The 20,368-nt window shown below is 46.0% G+C and overlaps 1 protein-coding gene across 12 annotated transcripts in view; it reads right to left on the bottom strand.

Annotated features, from left to right (window-relative positions):
• The window catches only part of TRIM67 (tripartite motif containing 67), a 44,129-nt gene extending 31,091 nt beyond the window's left edge, over positions 1–13,038 (bottom strand). For 9 of the 12 annotated variants that reach the window (XM_074373177.1, XM_074373173.1, XM_074373171.1 and 6 more), the window contains exons 1-4: positions 12,063–13,038; positions 11,408–11,954; positions 11,371–11,375; positions 11,159–11,318 (exon numbers count right to left, since the gene is read on the bottom strand). In XM_074373177.1, the coding sequence (XP_074229278.1) occupies positions 11,159–11,318; positions 11,371–11,375; positions 11,408–11,954; positions 12,063–12,202 (852 nt within the window). In that variant the 5' untranslated portion in view covers positions 12,203–13,038. Of the gene's footprint in view, positions 1–11,158 lie in introns of all 12 variants that reach the window. The other 3 variants (XM_074373165.1, XM_074373164.1, XM_074373167.1) reach the window with 2 other exon arrangements.
• Between the last annotated feature and the right edge of the window lie 7,330 nt (positions 13,039–20,368).

Here is a 20,368-nt window from a genome sequence, read left to right on the forward strand (position 1 = left end):
AATTCAAATAAGCTAATGTTTCATCTTCCTTAGCCTCTCAAGCTAGATGTCCCCTTAAATGTGGCTTCTGGAATCCATTTATCCTTTCACTCTTTCACCACTGTCTCCAGATCTAGTGCTGTTTTCTGTTAAATGATGCTAAAGTATGGGTAATTCAAGTTCTGTCACTTTTAGCAAAGTGGTGTTGTAGTTCTCAGGGTCCCTCTGCTTTATATGCTCATCCCTGGTCCTCTACTGGCAGATAATGAGCTGTTTGAAAGTAGGACCTGGATTTTCAGTATCTTTCTTAGCACCTCACCTAATGCTGTTCATTTAAGTTTCTTCTTTCTGTCCCAACGAATAAAACTTCTACTCACCACTCACAACCCCAGATCAAACATCATCTTCTCCTCCCCATGCCCCTCACTCCTTTCTCCCCTTCCCCTTCCAAATCTCCACGTGGAATTAGCTGCCTTCCCCTCTCTCTTTCCCCATCAGTTTATTCAATGGACAAGCATGGCACTCATTCTACTTTTTTATATGAGTTGGACAAATGTTGGGTGGGATGTAAAATTATCCCTCCCCTCCACTCGGCTGTGAGCTCTCTGTGGCCTGTTTCATGTGTGTCTACAGCCCTCAACATGGCCTGTGGGTTACAGTGGGTGCCCAATGAATGCTTATCTAGTGGAATGTTTTGATTGAATAATACAGAGGTCATGAGATGCTGTTTGTCCTTCATGTACTAAAGGAGACACACATAAACTCAGGAATGAAAGCCACCTTAACTGTACAGCTGTGACTCACACTTCATGTGGGCCACATCATGGACATTTTACCACCACCATGACCACCATCATCACCACCACCATCATCACCACCACATCACCATTATCAGCACCACCACCACCATCACCACCACTACCACCATCACCACCACCATCAACATCTCATGTAGGAAACACCAAAGGAGCAAGAAACCTGACCAATGACAGCATGGATCCCACGTCTTTTCCTTAGGTGGCCTTGAAACTTGTTATTCTAACTGAAACAAGAAATTCTAAGCCTGGAGAAGTCACCCATAAGGTATGCAAGCTGAGATCAGTTGAGGAGTGATTTGAATTTTGATTTAATCTTCCTGTGAAGATAATTTTACTCTCTTGTGTTTCTGCAAGTCCTGCCAGTGAGGCCCTGATTCTTCTTTTTTCTGGACTGTCTTTCCAAGGATGTCTGCATAGACCACAACCTTGGACAATGGACTTCCAAGCTGTCTCCCTCTGGAGCAAAGTGCCTGTGCTTACTGCCCTTTGTGAAAGGTTTCACTTTGCTAAGCTCAGGTTCCTCTCCTGTAATGCAACCTACTGTGTGTGCAGGTGTCACGTGGCTGTCTTCACATCACTCCAGGGGAATCAGGGCTTGGGGAACTGGCACGAACGTGCTGATGCTCTGAGCACCGCTACAGCTGTGCGTAATAAACTGGTCTCCGTTTCTGACCCAGGAGTCTCACGTCTCTAGCCTACATCTACGAACCGTGGCAAGTGCACGTTGTTGGCTTGTACACAGGCTAAAATCTCAAAGCTCTCGTGGCTCCAGACCACCCCCTTGACCCCAGCAGGGTCTTCTGGGCTTCATTGTGCACAACTTTCTCCTGTGTGCATCTTCATATTCCCAACAAGCTACAGGGGCAGAACCCTGCTAGGCTGTGCAGAGGACAAATATTCAGAAGTGATGAGCTGCAAATAGTTGTAAAGGAAACCAATTTGAGAGATGCTAATCACACCCTCCAAACAGGCTGAGGTATGTGGTAAGGTTCACACAAAAGATGTGAAACAGGACGAATGATCTTACTGCCAAGACCAAGCACAGTCATTTTAAAGTCTCTTTATTGTATGGGTCTAAGAGAGAGGAAGGAGCAGTCACGTGTCCCCATGACTGGGAAGATCTCTCTTCCTTGACCTGAGCCTTTCCAAGCAGCACTTAGTTTTTGTTAACGGTGACTAGTCACTGCTCAGAAGTAAGGGACTATCTTAATGAGATTTTTCCAAAGGTTTCTTGTTCCCTTTGGTTTTATTCAAGCTGGCCACTTGTTTGTTTATGCATTCATCTATTTATTTCAAAAAGGATTTAAGCCAGCTTGCAAGGGTCTATAGATCGCATAGCTTAAAAGAATGAAAAACAGGGGGAGGGTATATCTTCATGGTAGAACGTGTGCTTAGCATGCACGAGGCCCTGGGTTCAATCTCCAGTCCCTCCATTAAATAAATAAATAAATAAACCTAACCCCCCCCCCCATTTTTTTTAACGGCATTACTTGGGGATTGAACCCAGGACCTCGTGCATGCTAAGTATGCACTCTACCACTGAGCTATATTCTCCCCATTTCCCCCAATTTTTTTTAAAAGAAAGAAAAAGAAGAGTGGGGGCACACAATGGAGCCAGAAATGAGGCTCAAAATTTATAACATAATTACATCTATTTTGTCCTCACCAAGTATTTGGCCCTTAAGCATTTTAGCAGGCAACAAGAAAAGTCAAACCTGACCATTTACACAATCGAAAGTGTCTATTAGATTGAAAAAGGGAAACATTGGCACCCCAGAAGGTGGCTTGAAGCAGAGACATGACAGCCCCACTGGGACCCTTAAGTTCTGCCTTCAGGACTGTGCTGGTTACTTCTCCTCCCGTCTTCGAGTCCTGCATTTCCAGCCTCCCCCTGTAGAAGTCTTGCCAAGTGCTTTTCATCACATTGTTTTACTTGGAGTTTAGTAGTTATCATTATCAGAAGTTATCCAACTTATTTACTTGTTTGTGCACGTGTTAATTTTCTCTTTCCCGTGACTAGATCTCTGCTTTTTGAAAGAAAAAAAACATGCCCTTTCATGGCCTCACAGTTTACAGTCTTGCCTGGTATGATGCTGACATGGAAGATTTAAGTGTTGATTGAATAGGTGAATCGAAGAATAAATGCTCATTAAAGGCGTAAGTTCAGAGAAAGGACTTACTGGTCAAGAGACAGCACTGACTTTTTTTTTTGGTGAGGGGGCAGGTTGGGAGGTAATTAGGTTTATTTATTTATTATATATATCTTTTTATGGCAGGTCTGGGGATTGAACACAGCACCTCATGCGTGCTAAGCACACGCTCTACCACTGAGCTACCCCGTCCCCCCATCACTGACTTTTAAGGTGTCCACAGTAAGCACTAGGGATTACCTAGTTATGTGGGTGTGCAGCTCAGCTGCCAGGTGAAGCCAGACATTTGGCAACACATACATTTGTTGAGTGATGTAAACCACAGTTCTTCATTTTAAAGAGGAGTGTCATTTCTGAGCATTCATATTGTATTGGTTTCCTTATTTTCTAGATATCGCCCAGAATCAGACTAGAAACAAGAATTGGGGGAATAGGGAAGTCATAAATCCAAATATTTGCCTACATTTCCTAACACAACCTTGACCGATTTTTCTGAACTATGTATGCGCTGTCTGGAAAGATTTTTCAGATGACATACAACCAAAGGCCAGCCCCTCCTGCTGGGGTGAGCGCCGGAGGGGTCGATGTTCCTGTCCATTGTATCTGTCATTTGGACCCCTTCTGAGCCCTGAGCTTTACCACCAGCCCCACCTGGCCTGTTCCTGTCCTGTGGTCCCTTCTCTACCTTCACCATCTCCTCCCTCTGTAGCCACATAAGAAAATGAAAAGGCCATTTGATTTTGTAGCTTCCCGCCAGCCCTCAAACTCTTTTATGCTATTTGTTCTAAACAGGATCCTCTGTCTCCTCCTTACCTTTTTCTCCGCCTTTTCTGCTGCCCATTGCAGTTGAATGAGAGGAACTGCCAGACTATTGTAGTTTATAAAATTTACCCATCCATGTGTCTTCATTCATGGATTGAATGGCTTTCTGACTTACATACCTTTGGTGCAATTTGCCAGTAAGACACAGAGGGGTTGTTTAGTTAATCAGAATGTACAAAGAGGACACTTGATCATCTTTTGCCACGATCATTTCACAACTTGCTAGGTGACTGCAGCAAGCCCCTTGGCCTCACAGTCCTCTCTGCAAAAGGAGGAAGCTGGAATTTAAGCTCTCTGTTAGGAAACAGCCTACCCTAGGAAGAGGGAATTCTGAGAAGGCAGGGGTGAATTTGCCAGAGCCTCTGCCTTGTCTATCTGGAGTCTCTCCTGCTCCTTTCAATTCCATGGTTCTGATAGTTCCAACCTCCCCCACCCCTGGGCAGGCCCTTCAAAACTGGCTAAAGAGTGCATATAACACTCTCTTTGGTTCTTTTTGTTTGTTTGTTTAATTTGCCATCTTAACCTTTTTTTTTTTTTTTTAATGGAGGTACTGGGAATTGAACCCAGGACTTTGTGTATGCTAAGCGTACATTCTACCCTTGAGTTATACCCTGCCCTCTCTCCTTGCTTCTTTAAAGAACAACTAAAACACAAACTAAAAAGAAATCCAGAGATACAAACAACAGTAAACATGTTTCTATTCAGTGCCAGGAAAGCAGCAAAGAGCATTTGTCCGAAATTGCCTTCTCCTGGGACACTTACACTCTGGCCCAAGACAGCTCAGCCAGCATCGCCATCCCTCAGAGGTTCCTGCCTTCTGGGCCGGGTGTTCTTTGAACACTGTGTTACCTCTCAGCACCCAGAGTGACTTGCACAGTTAGACTGATGGGCCCAGCATCCTGGAGCCCCCAGGGCATTCCTATCCGGGTTTCTCAAATTTTAACATACATATAAATCAACTAGGGATTTTTCTAAATTCAAATCCCGAGTTAGTAGGACTATGGCGGGTCTTGAGAGCCAAGCTCCTGCCTCTGCAGACTACGCTTTCAGCCACAAGGTCCTCCTAGTCTACAAGCCAGCATTTTTTTTTTCCATAAAGAACCGGAAAGTAAATATTTTCAGCTTTGCAGACTACAGATCTCTGTCACAACTACTCTACTCTTCCAAAAGCAACTGTAGCCAAAAGATGCTGTAGACAACATGCAACCAAATGAGCATGGCTGTGTTCCAGCAAAACTTTATTTTCAGAAATAAGCAATGTGCCAATTTGTCAACCCTTCTAGTCTGTCTTAGAGATTAAGAGATCTCTCCCCTCTAGGACAGTCCATCTCGTTGACATTACAAGTAAGGTCTCATTACCACAAATGTTGACTCAGATAAAGGACCTCCCATTGAAGGCTGAGAATGCAATACCTTAGCCATGGAGTGACCACCAGAGCATACACTATGAAATATGATCATCAGTAGCAACAGGTCCTCCTAAATTCTGAAACTCTACGCTCCATAACAGTCTTCAAAGAGAAGAGAAAAGCAATTCAAGTTTGGGGACTCTTGCTTTCTTCTCTCAAACCCACTTTTTGTTTTCCAGATGGGTGGAGTGATGAGGAATGCATGTACATCATAGCTTATAATCTAGGGTTTCTTTCTAATAGTTGTTCCCAAATTCCGGACCCGCTTGGAATCAAAATCCAAACACTGGGCAGGCTACAGCCCAGGTGACTTTAAAGACAGTGCTGCTGTTAAGGCAAAATGTGGTTTCAGAAGACGTAGCAGCCTGCACTTATCGCGAATCAGCTCCTGTTCCCAGGGGTCCATGCAAATTTGCCTTTGGTTCTTAGCCTGTCGGCGGCAGGCAGGTGGAACAGAACCCACCAGCCTATGCACTTCATTTCCCAGAGCTTCAGAGGTGGTGAAAGATTCAACTTCTCCAAAAATCCAGATCTCCACTCAGATTGTGTGTAATTCTGGGCCACCTGCTCTGAGGGCCCTGAAGGATTGCTGTTGCCAAGCAATTCTTTCTGCTTAACTTTTCCCCCAATTCAACCCCACTCAAAAGTGCCTTAGACGCGCTCTGACGGCTTGGTCTTTCGTGGGCCTTAAAATCCAAGAGGGGATAATTCGGCAATAGCTGTGTGTGCTACACTAATTTTTTTTTAAAGGTTTTTTTTGGTGGGAGGAGATCTGTATGTTTCTTTCTTTATTATTATTAGTATTTAAATGGAAGTCTTAGGTAATTAGATAAGTGGGGGCCCCGGGCAGATAAGATGGAGAAGATGGCTGTATGCCCACCTTCAGCATAAAGGGGCTTCACCTCCTCAAAACGAGCGCCAGGCAAGAAACCAGTTAGAAGCTGACAGTGGCAACTGTGCAGTAGCTACAAGGACCTAACCGGACATGACCCAGTGCTCATTGTGATATAATTGGCATCGTAATTTAGGCCCCACCCCCATGGGTTTTTCTGTGTGCATCACTGGTAAGGACATGCCCCAAAGGGGAGGAGCATGACTGAGCACTCCAGGGGCGAGAGCCATCCATCAACCAAGAGACCACCTCTAAGTGAGGGTATAAGAGAAGGGGGCAAACAAAGACCACTGCTATCTGCCCTGGGATCAGCCCGCCTCCCGTTCCTGGAGGTGTACTTTTCCTTTGCTAATAAAACCTTTATGATCTTCTGTCTCCCATCTGAGTTCTTATCTTTTGGGTAAGACAAGAACTGGGGTCTTTTCCCTTCCCCTTTCGAGGTATCAGCAATACTGGGGATTGAACCGAAGACCTTGCGCATGCTAAGTATACACTGTACCCTTCCCTTCAAACCTGTTTTTGAGAGAAGGCAGATCATTAATTCGTCGTTAAAAATATAGAAGTCTAGGTACTTGTGATCCTATTCTTAAAAACAGTTCTAACAATAATATAATGAAAATAGAAAACAGTAAGTACTAGAAACAAGACAATCCACCTTACTATTTTCCTTCAAGGTCCCTCTCTACATGAATTTTTCATTGTTTACATAATTTTGCTGTTGGGAGAAAAGATAGGTATTAACTTCATGGAAGGCAACCTGGCAACATTAACCAGATGTTTTAAAGCCAGATATTCTTCAACATAGCAATTCAGGATTTAGAAATTTAACCTCAGGAAATAATTAAGAGTATAGGCACAGAATACTCTTGAAAAATGTTTATAACAGCAAAAGGCTGAAAACGATCTAAATAAAATTCAGCACCATGTTATGGATCGAATAAAATAATAAATCCTTACAATGGAATGGCATGCAGCCATCCAAAATGATGTACATTGACTGGAAAGATATTTATATTGTATAATTTTTTTAAAAGACAGTTAGAAAATAAATATACAACAGAAAAAACTCTAAAATGTTAGAAATGTTTTCCTTTGCAAATTGGAATTTGGGGATGATATTTAATTTCTATATCTCGACTTCTGTAATTCTAATTCTTAACAAAGAGCATTTAGTCCCTGTGTTATAACATATACAAATACTCAGATAATTATACTTATGGTTATATAGTTATGATCACATGCTCTGCCTTTGTCATTTACGTTATCTCTTTTCAGGAAGCCAGTCTTTCCTCTGAGGCTTTAAAGGTTAAAAGCCTTTCCTTATCTCTTTCATAAAATAAGGTAGGACCAGGCCACAGAGAAGCCAAGTGCCCTCTGGCAGGACCTTAGGACATGGGAGTAGCCTGAAGTCTTGTTTTTCCTGTGATTTCCAGGCCTCCCCATCTCCTTTGCGCTTGTGAAGTGCTGACTCATTGGGAATGGTAACCTTGGTGTATCAGGGAAATTTCGCTTTGACTCTCTTCTGAAGTCCATGGTTCTCAAAAGGTTTCTGCAGAAGGGCCTGTCTGGCAGTTCCTACCTCAGTTAGAGAATCAGCTCCCAGCCGTTTTGATTCAGGGTCCACTGTCTGCTCCCAGCAGGAGTTACAATTGTTGCTGACATTCTGTGACATGCCGCACTAGGAGCAGGGATGTCCCACAGTGATCCTTTCCCTCTGGCTTCAGGGAAATTAAAATTCCATCGTCAACAGGCAAAAAGACAAAAGCTCTTGTGGAAAGAAAGCTTCCTGTCCCTGTTCTGTCTTTCACAATGTATCGTTTCTTCACGTCAGAAGTTCTTTGAAATTATTAACCCTCTTCCAGAAGAATTATCTAAAAACGTGTGTGGCTGTGACTTAAAGTGTTAACACTGTTTCTGAAAGGTGATAATCAATCTTGTTTTAACATAGATGTCAGTGTCACTGACATATCTTTTCCCCTAAGAATCATGAATTAGTTGGCAAGCTCCAGCCGTGCTAAAGAGGAATTAAAGCTTTGATTAAGGCTTCTCCAGTCACAGGATGTTAGGGAAATATTTCTGTCCCAATTCTGGTTCTCGTAGTGCACCAAGCTTTGTCATGGTTTCTGGGATTTTTGGATGACAGCAACAACAAAAAATTCAGAGACTTGAAGTTTTACTAAAGAACTTAAACTTCCAGGGTGGGGGTGTGAAATTGAGTATTCTAGTTTATCTTTTCAACAGTAGCCAGCTGCTCAACTCACAGAGGTGGTCTAGACACCTGCTCCACCAGGGCTCCCTCATTTGTCTTTTCTTTTGATTTCCAGCCACTAGTTGAGATGCCCATAAGAAGCACTCAGTGACTTCCCTTTCTTTAGAGAAACAGCACCTGCTGCAAAAGAACAGCAGAACTTTCTTCTCCTTCTTGAAATAATTTTCGCAAAAGTATCTCATAGCATTCTTAATTCTGGACTCGGGAGGATGTCTCAGTTCCCTGAAGCAAAGGCAATAAATTGAGATACTAGATTCTGCTTAGTCTGTTTCGCATAGATAACTGTCCCACTCTACTGAGAAAACATCACATATTCTTTCCATATTTCCTCAGATGGAAATGTCATAAAATTTCCATTGACACCAAGACAAGGATGGCCAATGATTTTCGTTGGTTCTTGAAAACATAGCTCATTATTCAACTCACTGTCCTAGATAAGAGGTTTAATCTCCTTTAAGATTGCAGGCTTTCAACTCATTTGGCTTTCTACACTTCACTAAGTCTAAATATTTGGGTGGCAACATCCAGCATTAGTTCTAGGCTTCTAGGCTGCTCGTAATCTACCAGCTCGTAAAATCTGAATGTGAACATACACTTCTTGTCTTGGTAATTGATCACAGCCTCTTTACAAAAGATTTCTTTATTTGTAAAATGATGTCTTCTCATGTGAAAGATGAAATAAGCAAGGCAGTGACAATTACCATGAAGCGATATGCAACCAAATGTCATATAGTGATAACTCACCCAAGCAGACATTCTCGTTTAGCTCAGAGCTATTTTAGGATTCAACATAAATCATACCAAAACTTACCAACTCATGTTTTCTCCAGGTAACCAAGCCCCTGAGGTCAAATAAGCACTCTTTTCTGCTGCCTTATAGTTTCCTCCAAGTTTAGTGGTTTTAAGTATTAGGACTATAAAACTAATTTTAAAAATATAGATTGGTTACTGTGAGTCAGGCACTGTGCCAGAGTCTAAACATACAGCACTATATTACTCCTTATGACAATTATTTGAGTTACATATTATTATTCAGTGGGTTTAAAATTGTGCCTAAATGCTTACAGTCTACAGCAAGTGAATTACCATCCCTGAGATCCGGATCCAGGTCTGTGTAACTTACAGCAGGATTTCTCTGCAGAGGCACTATTGATATTTTTCTGGATAATTGTTTTGGGGGAGGTTTCCTGGGCTCTGTAGGCTGTTTAGCAGCCACCTTGGACTCCACCCCCTAGATACCAGTAGTACCTCCAAAGTGTGCCAACCAGAATGGTTTCCAGACATTGGCAATGTCCTGGAGGGGAAGTGAAATTGTCACCAAATGAGAACCACAGCTCTAGAACTAGGGATTTGATTCTCAGTTGCCCTTTTCTGAACTACTGTACACATTTCCCCCTTCAAGGTGGATCTCTAAAGTGTTCCTTGTTTGTTCTCTTTTCCGATTTTTTATTGGAAAACATTAAGTTATAGTAATAACATGTACATTGTAGCAGATGAAATGATACAGTAGCTGTATTTAATGAATCTATAGCCCGAATGGTTGGTCTCTTCTTCTCCCAACTATGGTCCCCCTTTTTGTTTATTACCAGTTGGTTGATACAACAGAGCCATGACAAGTTGCCTTATTTTCCTCCTCAATAAGAATACATATTCCTGTTGCATGATTTGGAGACCTCCTGCCTCTTTGTGGGGTGAGAGTTTACTGGGAAAAGGACACCGGATGACAGGCACCCAAATTTGCAAATGCAGTTGAGGTCCTGGAACGAGGGACCTGGCTCCCAGAGTCCAGTTAGTTGCTCAGCCTGGCCTTTGGTTAGGAAATTAAGGTGAATGTTTGTTAGAAAAGCTGACCCCACTCTTGCCTTGGGGCCTGATCAAGGATCTGACCTGATTTTGAAGGTTTCTCTCCTTCCCTGTCAGAGGGGAGGGTGTGCAAGTTGCCTGCAGAGGCTGTTCCATTCTAACTCGGGAGGGGGCATCCCCAGGCAAGTTCCTGGGGAAGATGGCTTGCAGCAGCCCACGATGAGGGTGCCTGGCTGTCTCACTAAGAGCTTAACCTGTCCCCCATCACATTCCCACCACAAGTGGCAGAGTTCTAGTAAGAGACAGTCTCTGGGGGAGAATGATGCTCCCTTCTTAAAAGGGTACAACCTAAATTCTCAAATAAGGCCCATGAGGAATCCTATCTCCCCTCTAAGCTGAGAGGTATTCTGGGGATAGAAAGTGCTGAAGACCAGTCCAGAGAGTGGGAAATTTTCTGCTCTAAAAGCTGGTGGGAGTTCTGCTCTGAAGGATAAATAGTGTATCTGTCCACCGAGGCCTGGGATAGAATCCTTCCTGCCTTCAGAACAGATTAACTAAGCACAGATGGCAATTGGACATTTTCCTGCAGGCAGGTGGCAACACTTGCACTTAAAAAAAAAAAAAACTCTTTAGGGAAAGAAACAGGCAATGGGTGCCATAAATCCAGAGGGGCCATGAAGGTAACTTATTAGTCAACTTTGGGAGTGAAAGAGGCCTGCTTCTGCATCTGGGTGACTTTTGTGAAGAATCATAAAATCTCGGGAAGGTAGGGACCTAGCATGTTATCTTTCCACGCCCTTCCCATCTCCATCACCCAGCTCGGAGTACCTGGAGTTCATTGAAGTGTCTATCACAAGACTAATGAGAGAATGCACGAATGAACGAATGAATGAGGCAATTCCTGCTTGACCCTCTGGCCGACCCTCTGCCAGCTCTCCAGGGAAGAGGACAAAGCCCTTCTCCTCGCACCTTCTGCTTTGCACCCTCGCCCCGCGCCCTGCCCAGGGGGCGCTCACCTTGTGCTGTTTCCACATGGCCCCCAGCGGCTTCACCTCGTGCTTGCAGTGCCGGCCTTCCTCCAGGCACAGGTAGCACACCGGGGTCCTGCAGCTCACACAGTACATGCTGTAGTTCTCCATTTCGTGCTCAGGGCACGTAGGGTACTTGCGGGCGGCGCTGCTCGCAGCCGCTCCCGCCCCGGTGCCGCCCGGGCTCTTGCAGCCGCCACCTCCGCTGGGGGCGCCCTGGGCGGCGCCTGGGGATACGGAGGCGGCCTCCGCCGGCGCCGGTGGCGGCGGCGGCTGCACCAGGCGATGCTTAGCAAAGGGTCCCCGGGATGGATGGCACTTGAGCTGGCAGGCAGCGCAGTAGAGCACGTCGCACTGCTCGCAGAGCGTGGCGGCAGGCTCCGGTGGGGTGCGGTCGCACAGCTGGCAGATGGCCACGGCAGCGGCTGCAGACGCCCCCTGCACGGCCCCGCGGCCCTGCTGGTACCGCTGCACGATGGCCTCCAGCAGCCGGTTACGCTGGAAGCCGCGCAGGCCGCGGTGGTCCAGGGAGGCGCTGCGGTGGCACTGCGGGCACGTGATGGAGCTTGAGGAGGACGAGGACAGCGAGGAGCAGGCGGCACCCCGGGCCGCCGCGGCGGAGGAGCCGGGCGGCGCGGGCACCATGGGCAGCACGCGAACCCCGTTGGGGGACTTGAGGCTCGGGGTGTAGGAGCCATAACCGCTGTCTGTCTCACTGTACAAGCTCAGCTTGTCCGCGTGGTCCCCGCCACCTCCAGCACCGCCGCCCAGGCCGCCAGCTGCGCTTCCGGCCCCGCCGCCGCAGGCCGGGCCAGCAGCCGCCTCGTGGTCCAGAGGGGGCGCGGCGGCGGCGCCTGCGGCCAGCCCCGAGCCCCGGGAGTGCAGGAGCGGCTGAGGAAGGTGCTGCTCACCGTCCGGGGTCTGCACCGCGATGGTACGAGCGCATGGCAGGCAGACGTTGTGGGAACAGGGCAAGATGATGGGCTCCCGAAACAGGGAACCGCACACGGGGCACTTCAGCTCCTCCTCCATCGCTGCGCGGGCAGGGCGAGCTGCTCAGGGCGGAGGGTGGAATGGCCCAAGCTCCGGAGACAGGCAGAGGAGAACAAGTGTGGTTAGCACCAGTGAGACGGGAGGCGGGGGCATCACAGGAGCATGACTACTTTACAGCCCGGGGGCACGCCCCTTTCTCTGTCCTGGGGCCGCCGCCCTAAGACGATTGGGGGCAAGAGAAGAGAGGGGATCCTCACCTCCTTCCCGCGAGGCTCCTGCACCAGCGGCTTCAACCTGCTACCAGAGTCCGGGGCCGGTCGCCTGCCCTCGCGGTGGCCTGCGAGACGCTCTAGGTGATGAATCAGCACTAGCGCCGCCGGCGGCGGCCGCGCGCGTCTCCTCTCCACATCAGGACCAGCTGCCGGGCTGCGGTTCGCTAGCTCTCCTCTTTCAGCCCCTCGGCTCCAGTGGGCAGCTGCCCACGGGCCTCTTTTGCCCTTGCCCCGCCCCCAGTTGGGGCGATCTGTAGGTGAGAAGGCGGGTGAGCAGGCCGCTTGGCCGTGGGGCTGGGTTCAGCACCACGAGGCGACGGACAGCGCCCAGGAGCCGAAGGTGGAGCCCCAGCTCCTCGCGCGCGGACAGAGGGGCCGCCACCTGCCCGGTCACTGCGACTACTCGGCGGGCCCCGCCGGCCCAGAGACCGTCGCTGGCCTCCCTCTCCCTCGGCTGCTAACGCGGGCCCAATGCGCCCTGGGGCTTTCTCCTCGCGGCCAGGGTTGACCCGCTGCTCTGGTTCCCAGCTGCTTCTCCTGCGGAGCCTCTGACCTTGGCCGCGCGACGCTGCAGCCGGCGGGCGGAGGGCGAGCGCCCGGCTGGCTCGGGAATCCCCTCCCGCCTCCCTCCCGCCGCCGTCTCCTCCCGGCACCGCGCGCCGAGGAGTTGTAATTTCCAGAGCAGAGAGTAGTGGTGGGGAGGAGGAAAGGAGGAGCAAGGAGCAGTCAGCTCGGCGAATGAGGGCTCGCTTCTTGCTGCTAGGGGAGTCAAGGGGCAATTTGAAGGGTTTCGCAGAGAGGATCATTGTTAATAACAATCTATTATTTGGATGGAGATTGCATCTTTTATTAGTGCGACGCCCTGCCCAGCCCCGCCCCTGCCATCATCTCCCCTGCCCACTCCGGTGCTCCCACCCACCACCATATAAGGGTAAAAACAGGGACCGAAAAAGCCAGTTGTTTACAAATGGATAGGCAACACGGTTGACAGTCACTTCCTAAATCTCTGATGGGACAAAAAATGCAAGTCACAAAATGTCGGACAGCCTGAAGTCAAAGGGTGAGGTTTTATTTATGGATTGAACCGCAAGCCATTTGGTCTCTTCCTTTCAATCAACACAGCTCCTTCGCGATCGACGTCTGTCGTCTATACAGAGAGAGGACGCGGCACGGGATTTATAAAATGGGACTTCCTGGCGAAACTCGAAAACGAGCCGCTTTAGGTCCGCTGGCCCTCGGAACAGATCCCTGGGACCCAGGCCTACCCTGCTGTGGGTGGGGCTGTGTGGGGCGAGCGGGAAAGCAGCGAGCAGGGATGCTAGTTTCATGAATGAAAAAATCTCCACATTCTGCCAGGCCAGCCCCGAGCTGCGGGAAAAGCCTCCCGCCCGCGGCCCTGGCTGCTCCGTCTGCGCGGCTGCTCTCTCCGCTCCGAGAAGGATGGGTGGGGAGGCCGCGGGCGCCGTGGGTGGGGATTGGCAGAAGGAAGCGCTTCCAGCGCAGCCGGCTCGGCCTACGGACGTTTCACGCTGGCACGAAACAGACACAAATTAGGAAATCGTTTGTTTAAAAATGACATGAATATTGAAGCCCCGCCCCCGGCCCCGCTCCCCTCAGCCCGGTTCTCGGGTTCTCCAGCGCTCTCCAGACAAAGACAGGAGAAGCGCCGCAGCGCCAGGCGGGGAGCCTGGGCGTCTGCCAGTCACTGGGTGATGGAACGGCGCTGGCTGGCGGGGCACCGCAGGTGAGAGTTGCAGCCCTGGCGGTGCCTGGCGCCTCGGAAACGGGGAGCCGCAGGTAGACCCCTGGGGAAGCGGCGTGGTGATGCGCTCCTGACAGTACACTGAGAGTCAGGATCCCAGGCGGGAATCTCGGCTCCTTTACTGACCAGTCACCCCCCAGCCCCCACCCTAACAGTTGGCTGATGCTTTCCCAGTCTCCGATCCTGCATCTGCCGACCAGTATTATAATAATACTTCTGTGAGAGAACTAAATGAAGCCACCGTAAATAGAGATTGCGTATCCTACTTTCTGCTCTAAAATCCTGCCACTCGTCAGTTCAGTTTTGCCCAGAGCTGAGCAGCCAGCTTCCAGTTTGTCTTAAAGTTGAAGACTGGGCCAACCTCGTGCCAGATAGAGCAACACAGAGTTAAAAGACGTGACCTGACTTCCCCTCAGCTACAGAGAGCTTAGAACAATGATTTAAGCTGGCATCAGCATCCCCAGATGGGGGATGGTGACAACGCTGTCCTAATGTGCCTTCTAAAGATAAAGCCATAATGAGCTGCATCCTGCCTGCTATGCTTTGATAAGCCTTCAAGAAATAGGTGCTGTAGTATTGCCATAGCGCTGGGTCAGAGATGCGGGGGTAGGCATGCGTGCAGGTAGGTAGCCTAGCCCAGCCTCCTGGTGACTACAAAGAAAGTCATAACCTCTTATGGTTCCACTGTGAACAGGTCTGCCTCCCACCCCTCAACCCCAACGAGCAGTCGTGTACCTGAGACCTCCTCTGCTTTGTCATTTCCAGCCCAAGGTAAACTGCTTGGGGGAGCGCAGGAGGGCTCCTGGAGGTGTATGTAAATATTTCTGTACAAAAGGACCTACAGTTCCAGCAACTCCGACACTCAGGCTGAGTATGAGTTTGTTTCCCAGGGAGAGGAAACTCATCTAGTATTTTAGAATTCTACACCTGTGCATTTCCCACGTGCCCCCATCCCCACCATGCCAGCTCCATGACCTGAAACAGCTACTGAGCTGCTGCTAAGGCATTGCTCACTTGGGGGGCTGGCCTCCTAGCTGCTATGTAGAAACTGAGGTTACATGGCTCGTTCCAACATTTCACTGTATATAACCATGATTACTAACAATTGTCAACATCATCTATAAAAAGTCCTCTTTCGGTCCCAACTGAGTCATGTACCACATGCAGATAGAAAAGTAATTTTATTTCTCTGATTCCCAGTCTTATTCTGTTATAAAATTTGATGACAGAATTCATTGAACTTGAAATTTCCTTTTGGTTCTAAAAGTCTCTGAAAATTAGTTTTTAGGAATTAATACTACTTAATAAAAAATGACTCTCAAGAAGAAATTTGAGGCCAAGATTGAATGGCGCATCCAATTTTTTAAGTCATTAGTATTTTGTTAAAGGCTAGGCCTCATGCAGAGAGTGAGGCAAGTAACAATATTTGCACTGTCGCACTTGACAGTGTGTCCTGGTCTGTTGAGGCTGCTATAACAAAAATGTCATAGACTGGGTGGTGTGAGCAACAGAATTTCCTTCTCACAGTTCTAGAGGCTGGGAGGTCTATGATCAAGGCACTGGCAGATCTGGTATCTGGTGAGAACACCTTTCCTTGATGGCAGACATCTGTCTTCTTCATGCATCCTTACATGGAGCGGGGGAGGGCAGAGGAAGCTCTCATGTCTCTTCTTACAAGGGCACTAATCCCACTCACAAGGGCACCACCCTCATGACCTAATTACCTCCCAAAGCCCCCCCTCCTAATATATAACATTGACGATTAGGATTTCAATATGCGATTTTGGGGGGATACAGACCTTCAGTCCACAGCACAGTGTGAAGTTATATTGTTGTATATAATCTAATTTAATCTTCACAACAGCTTTGGAAAATCACCACATTTCCTCAACAACTTTACAATGTCTATATCTTTACATTTTAATGTTGCTGAAATCAGGAGGTACACTGCAATCGACACATACTTCTCTCTCCATGCTTACCTTGCAAATTTCTTATTAAATCGATGGTGCATCTTCCAGTCACTTAGAATCATGGAAATGTTTTATGATTTCCATTTTATGGAAAAGGAAATTGAGATGAGGAAATGCAAGAGCCCACAACTTTAAAAAATACTTATTTATTTTATTTTTGGGGGAGAGGTATTTGAGTATTTATTTATTTATTGAAGTACAGTTAGTTACCATGTGTCAATTTCTGGTGTACAGCATAATGTCTTAGTCCTGGGATTAAACCCAGGACCTCATGCTTGCTAGGCACACGCTTTACCACTGAGCTATACCCTCCCCACCAAGAGTCGCAACTTTTAACGGTGGACCTGAGCTGGTCTGACTTCAACTTCAAAGCCTTTTCTTTTAAACCACAATTGCCAATGAGGACTTCCCTTGCAACTTGGACTTACTGGTGGATAGTCAAGGGGCGCTCAGGAATGCAGATGTACCTTTCCTCATCCAGGGCCACTGAACGTGCCTTCTCAAGCTACTGCACCCTCCGGGCAGGTGCACCTCTAATATGCTCTTGGAAGAACCCTGTATTATTTCTCTATAGCCTTAACATCACCGTCATTTTTGTTTACATCTCTCTCTCCTCTAGACAAGAAGCTCCTCAAGGATTAGGATGGTGTCTATCTTGTTCCCCAGGTGTGTTTCCTCTGCCATTGCCTGGCTCCCACTAAGTAAATCATTGTTTGTGGACCAATGGACTGGCTGTCATTTCAAGAATATCCATCACCATAACTTTCCCAGAAAAGCATACCTTTGGTGGAAATTAATTTTTTTTCTGTAGAATATACCAACAGATCCACAGGGAAATTTTCTCCTCTTAATTCTGAGGTCCAAATAGGTTACTCATTTTCTTTTTCTTTGTTTTGTGTGTGTGTGTGTGTCTCCTCTTAACATCTTTTACTTACTCTTGATCTTCTTAGTATTTAACCTGATTATTCCTACTTGGTTCTTTCTTCCTTGGTCATCTCCATCTCTGTTCCTATAGACCTCAGAAAGATGGCACCATGTTTGATTTCTGGCCATGAACATAAGTTCCTCTCGTGTCATCCCAGTTACTCCATTTTCCAAGGCCACTTTCCTTTTAAAAGAGAAGCATTTGGACACATCTGAACAGCACATTAATAATTAAAACTCCACAATGCACTGTCATCGCGGTGGAGAAAAACACTCTACTGTGAGTGACTTTGTGCTCTAGCGTGGTTTTTATGCTTGAAGTCCCAGAAACACTCAAGACATAGGCTGTTACCTCTCCTGCCCTAAAAGCACAAAGAAGTTAAATAATTGACTCTAGGTAATGCAGCAAGTTACAAGTCAGATTAATCTGCTTTGCCTTTTGACTTTGAAGTATAAAGTAGAATGGAATTTAAAGCTTTATCAGCTAAAAATAGATGCTGTAATCTCAAACATGAGAATCCTTGAAACAAATTTTTAAATGAAAGCTTATGATATTTTTTAAGTTACATTTTCTTGTTTGTTTGTTTGTTTGTTTACAACGTAGGAGGATTCAGGAAATTTAATAAAAAGCTGCAGCCCAGGAATCATATGGTCTAAAATAATTTGCATGTAACTGGAAGAAATCAGCCACATCGACCTCTACGCACAGCACACCAAAGCTTCTTTATGACAACCTTAATGAGGAACAATTATCACCAGCAACACAAAGCATCCTCTCCAGGGTGAACAATTGGCAGCTTCTTTTCCGGAAGACAGATTCTATAGAGGAAACTTAAATCCAGCCACTTTCCCCTTCAAACCTCTTTGACTGGTGTTTAACGGCTTTCTGCTTTAATTTTTGGAATGCCAAATAATGACTGACCCTGTCCCCCACCAATTCTGAGACTCTTCTCTGCAGATCAGGAGACCTGGTCTTGGAAAGCCTGTCCTTCTGTAACTGCATCCTTTGTAAGCAAAACGGTTTAAAATAAAATCTCAGATGAAGCAAATTGTTTCCAGTTTACAGGACTCTATATACCCAGTGTATCTTTATAATGCATGGAAACTCATATTATTACCACAAAAGCAATTTAGACTTCAACTACTTCTCTATGGTTACAAATTTCAGCCGTGAACATTGTAATAGTACCTTCCATTTTCACAGCATCTTTTCATATGTATCATCTACTCTGAGCCTTACAGCAACACAGACTGGCCTGGGAGTTGGTAAAACTGAAGGATGGACCCAGCCCACGTGGTAGGTTCTCACCAGCTATGCTAATACAACTTGACCCCAAACCTAGGCACAATTTAGTACAAGGGCAGCACCTGACCAGATGAGGCCAATCAGAACCTTTTCTTCCTGAAATGTAGAATTGAAATCCAGACAAAGAATCTGGATGGGCCTCCAAGTTAAGGAGATGTTGTGGTCCTAGAAAAAGCAGTAGAACTGGAGTGAAGGATGAAGCAGAATGCAGAGACAGCAAAGGGAGAGGGCCTTCTGAGGGTCCCACAAGCTTGCGTGTTTTCTGAGACCCAGCTATACTCCTGCCCTTGGGTTCCATAAAACACCCCTCTGCCCTAATGATATTGTGATATTTTCTTTTCAGAAGAGATAGGAGTTCAGAAAAGAGCTCAGAAAGATAAGATTGGGTTGACCCATGTGCCTATTCAAATAATGGAGGTAATGACCTTGTGTAAGTGGACACTTCTGCTTTCATTTCTGTTGAGTTCTGGCCTTGGCTGTTCTTTGGTTTTGCTCCTTTCATTCCTGGATGCTGATTTCTACCCATGGCTTGACCTCTTCAGGCTGCTAAGCTTCAGCTTCCCCTCTGCTCTCACCCAAACCACCATGCTAATGGGCCATTGCCTCACTTTTGGGGGGCCCCCTGCTTCCTCTCCCTAACCACAGCAGGAGCCATGGCTCCATGATGTCATTATTTCTCTCCACTTACTATCTGCTCAGATAGGAAATCAATGGGGTGGTAGAATGTACTTGGTGGTGCAAATCATAAGATGCAAGTTTGAAACTAAACTATAGACATATATTTATAGTGGAATGTCTGATGAAAGATGAAAGATGAAAGGTATAAATATGCATGCAAAATATATGCAGAACACTGAAAACTGTAGAACTATAAAATTAAGATTTTAACACTGTGGAAGAAGTTAAAGCAGACTTAAATAGAAAGATATACTGTGTTCATGGATTGGAAAACTCAATAATGTTAAGGCATCATTTTTTTCCAAATTAATCCCTAGGTTCAGTGCAATCCCAATCAAAATCTCTGAAGGTTCTTTTCATAGAAGTTGACAAGCTGACTCTAAAATTTATATGGAAATGCAAGGATCTAGAGTAGCCAAAATGATTTAAGAAAAAAAAGTAGTTGAAAGACTCACAGTACTTAATTTCAAGACTTACTATAATATTACAATAATTAATACAATAAGTATGGCTTAAAAATAGACATAAAGGTAAATAGACCAGAATAGATTCACACATACACACTCAGTTGATCTTTTTTTACAAAGATACAAAGGCAATTCAATGACGAAAGGATACTCCTTTACTAAGTGGTCCTGGAACACTGGATATTCATATGCAAAAAACAAACCCTTGCCATTACCTTGCATCATTTACAATACATTAATTATAAATTGAACATGAACTTAAATATAAAGAGCTACCGTGGTAAAACTTTTAGAAGAAAAGTTTTGTGACCTTTATTTAGGCAAAGATTCTTTTTTTAGATATGACAGAGAAACCAGAAACCATAAAAGAAGTTGATAGATTGGGCTTCATGAAATTAAAAATGTCTGCCCTTCAAATGACACCGTTAAAGAAATGAAAAGACAAGCCACAGACTGGAAGAAATATTTGCAAAATGCATAGCTGATAGAGGACATGTACCTAGAACATTCCAAAAAAATAACAAAAAACAAAAAACAAAAACAACAAAAAAAATGAGCAAGTGACCTGCATAGACGCTTTACCAAGGAAGATACACAGATGGCAAATAAGCACATGAAAAGAAACTTCACGTTAGTCATTAGGGAAATACAAGATAAGATCTCATGAGAGATTACTGCATACTCACATGAATGGTTAAAATTTAAAAGTCTGACAGTATGAAGTGTTGATGAAGGTGTGGGAGAACTCAAACCCTCATCCTTTTCTGATAAGAATGCAAAATGGAACAGCCACTTTGGAAAACAGTTTGGCAGTTTCTCATAA

Source organism: Camelus bactrianus, chromosome 11 (assembly GCF_048773025.1).
Source record: "Camelus bactrianus isolate YW-2024 breed Bactrian camel chromosome 11, ASM4877302v1, whole genome shotgun sequence".
Classification (NCBI taxonomy): Eukaryota; Metazoa; Chordata; class Mammalia; order Artiodactyla; family Camelidae; genus Camelus; species Camelus bactrianus.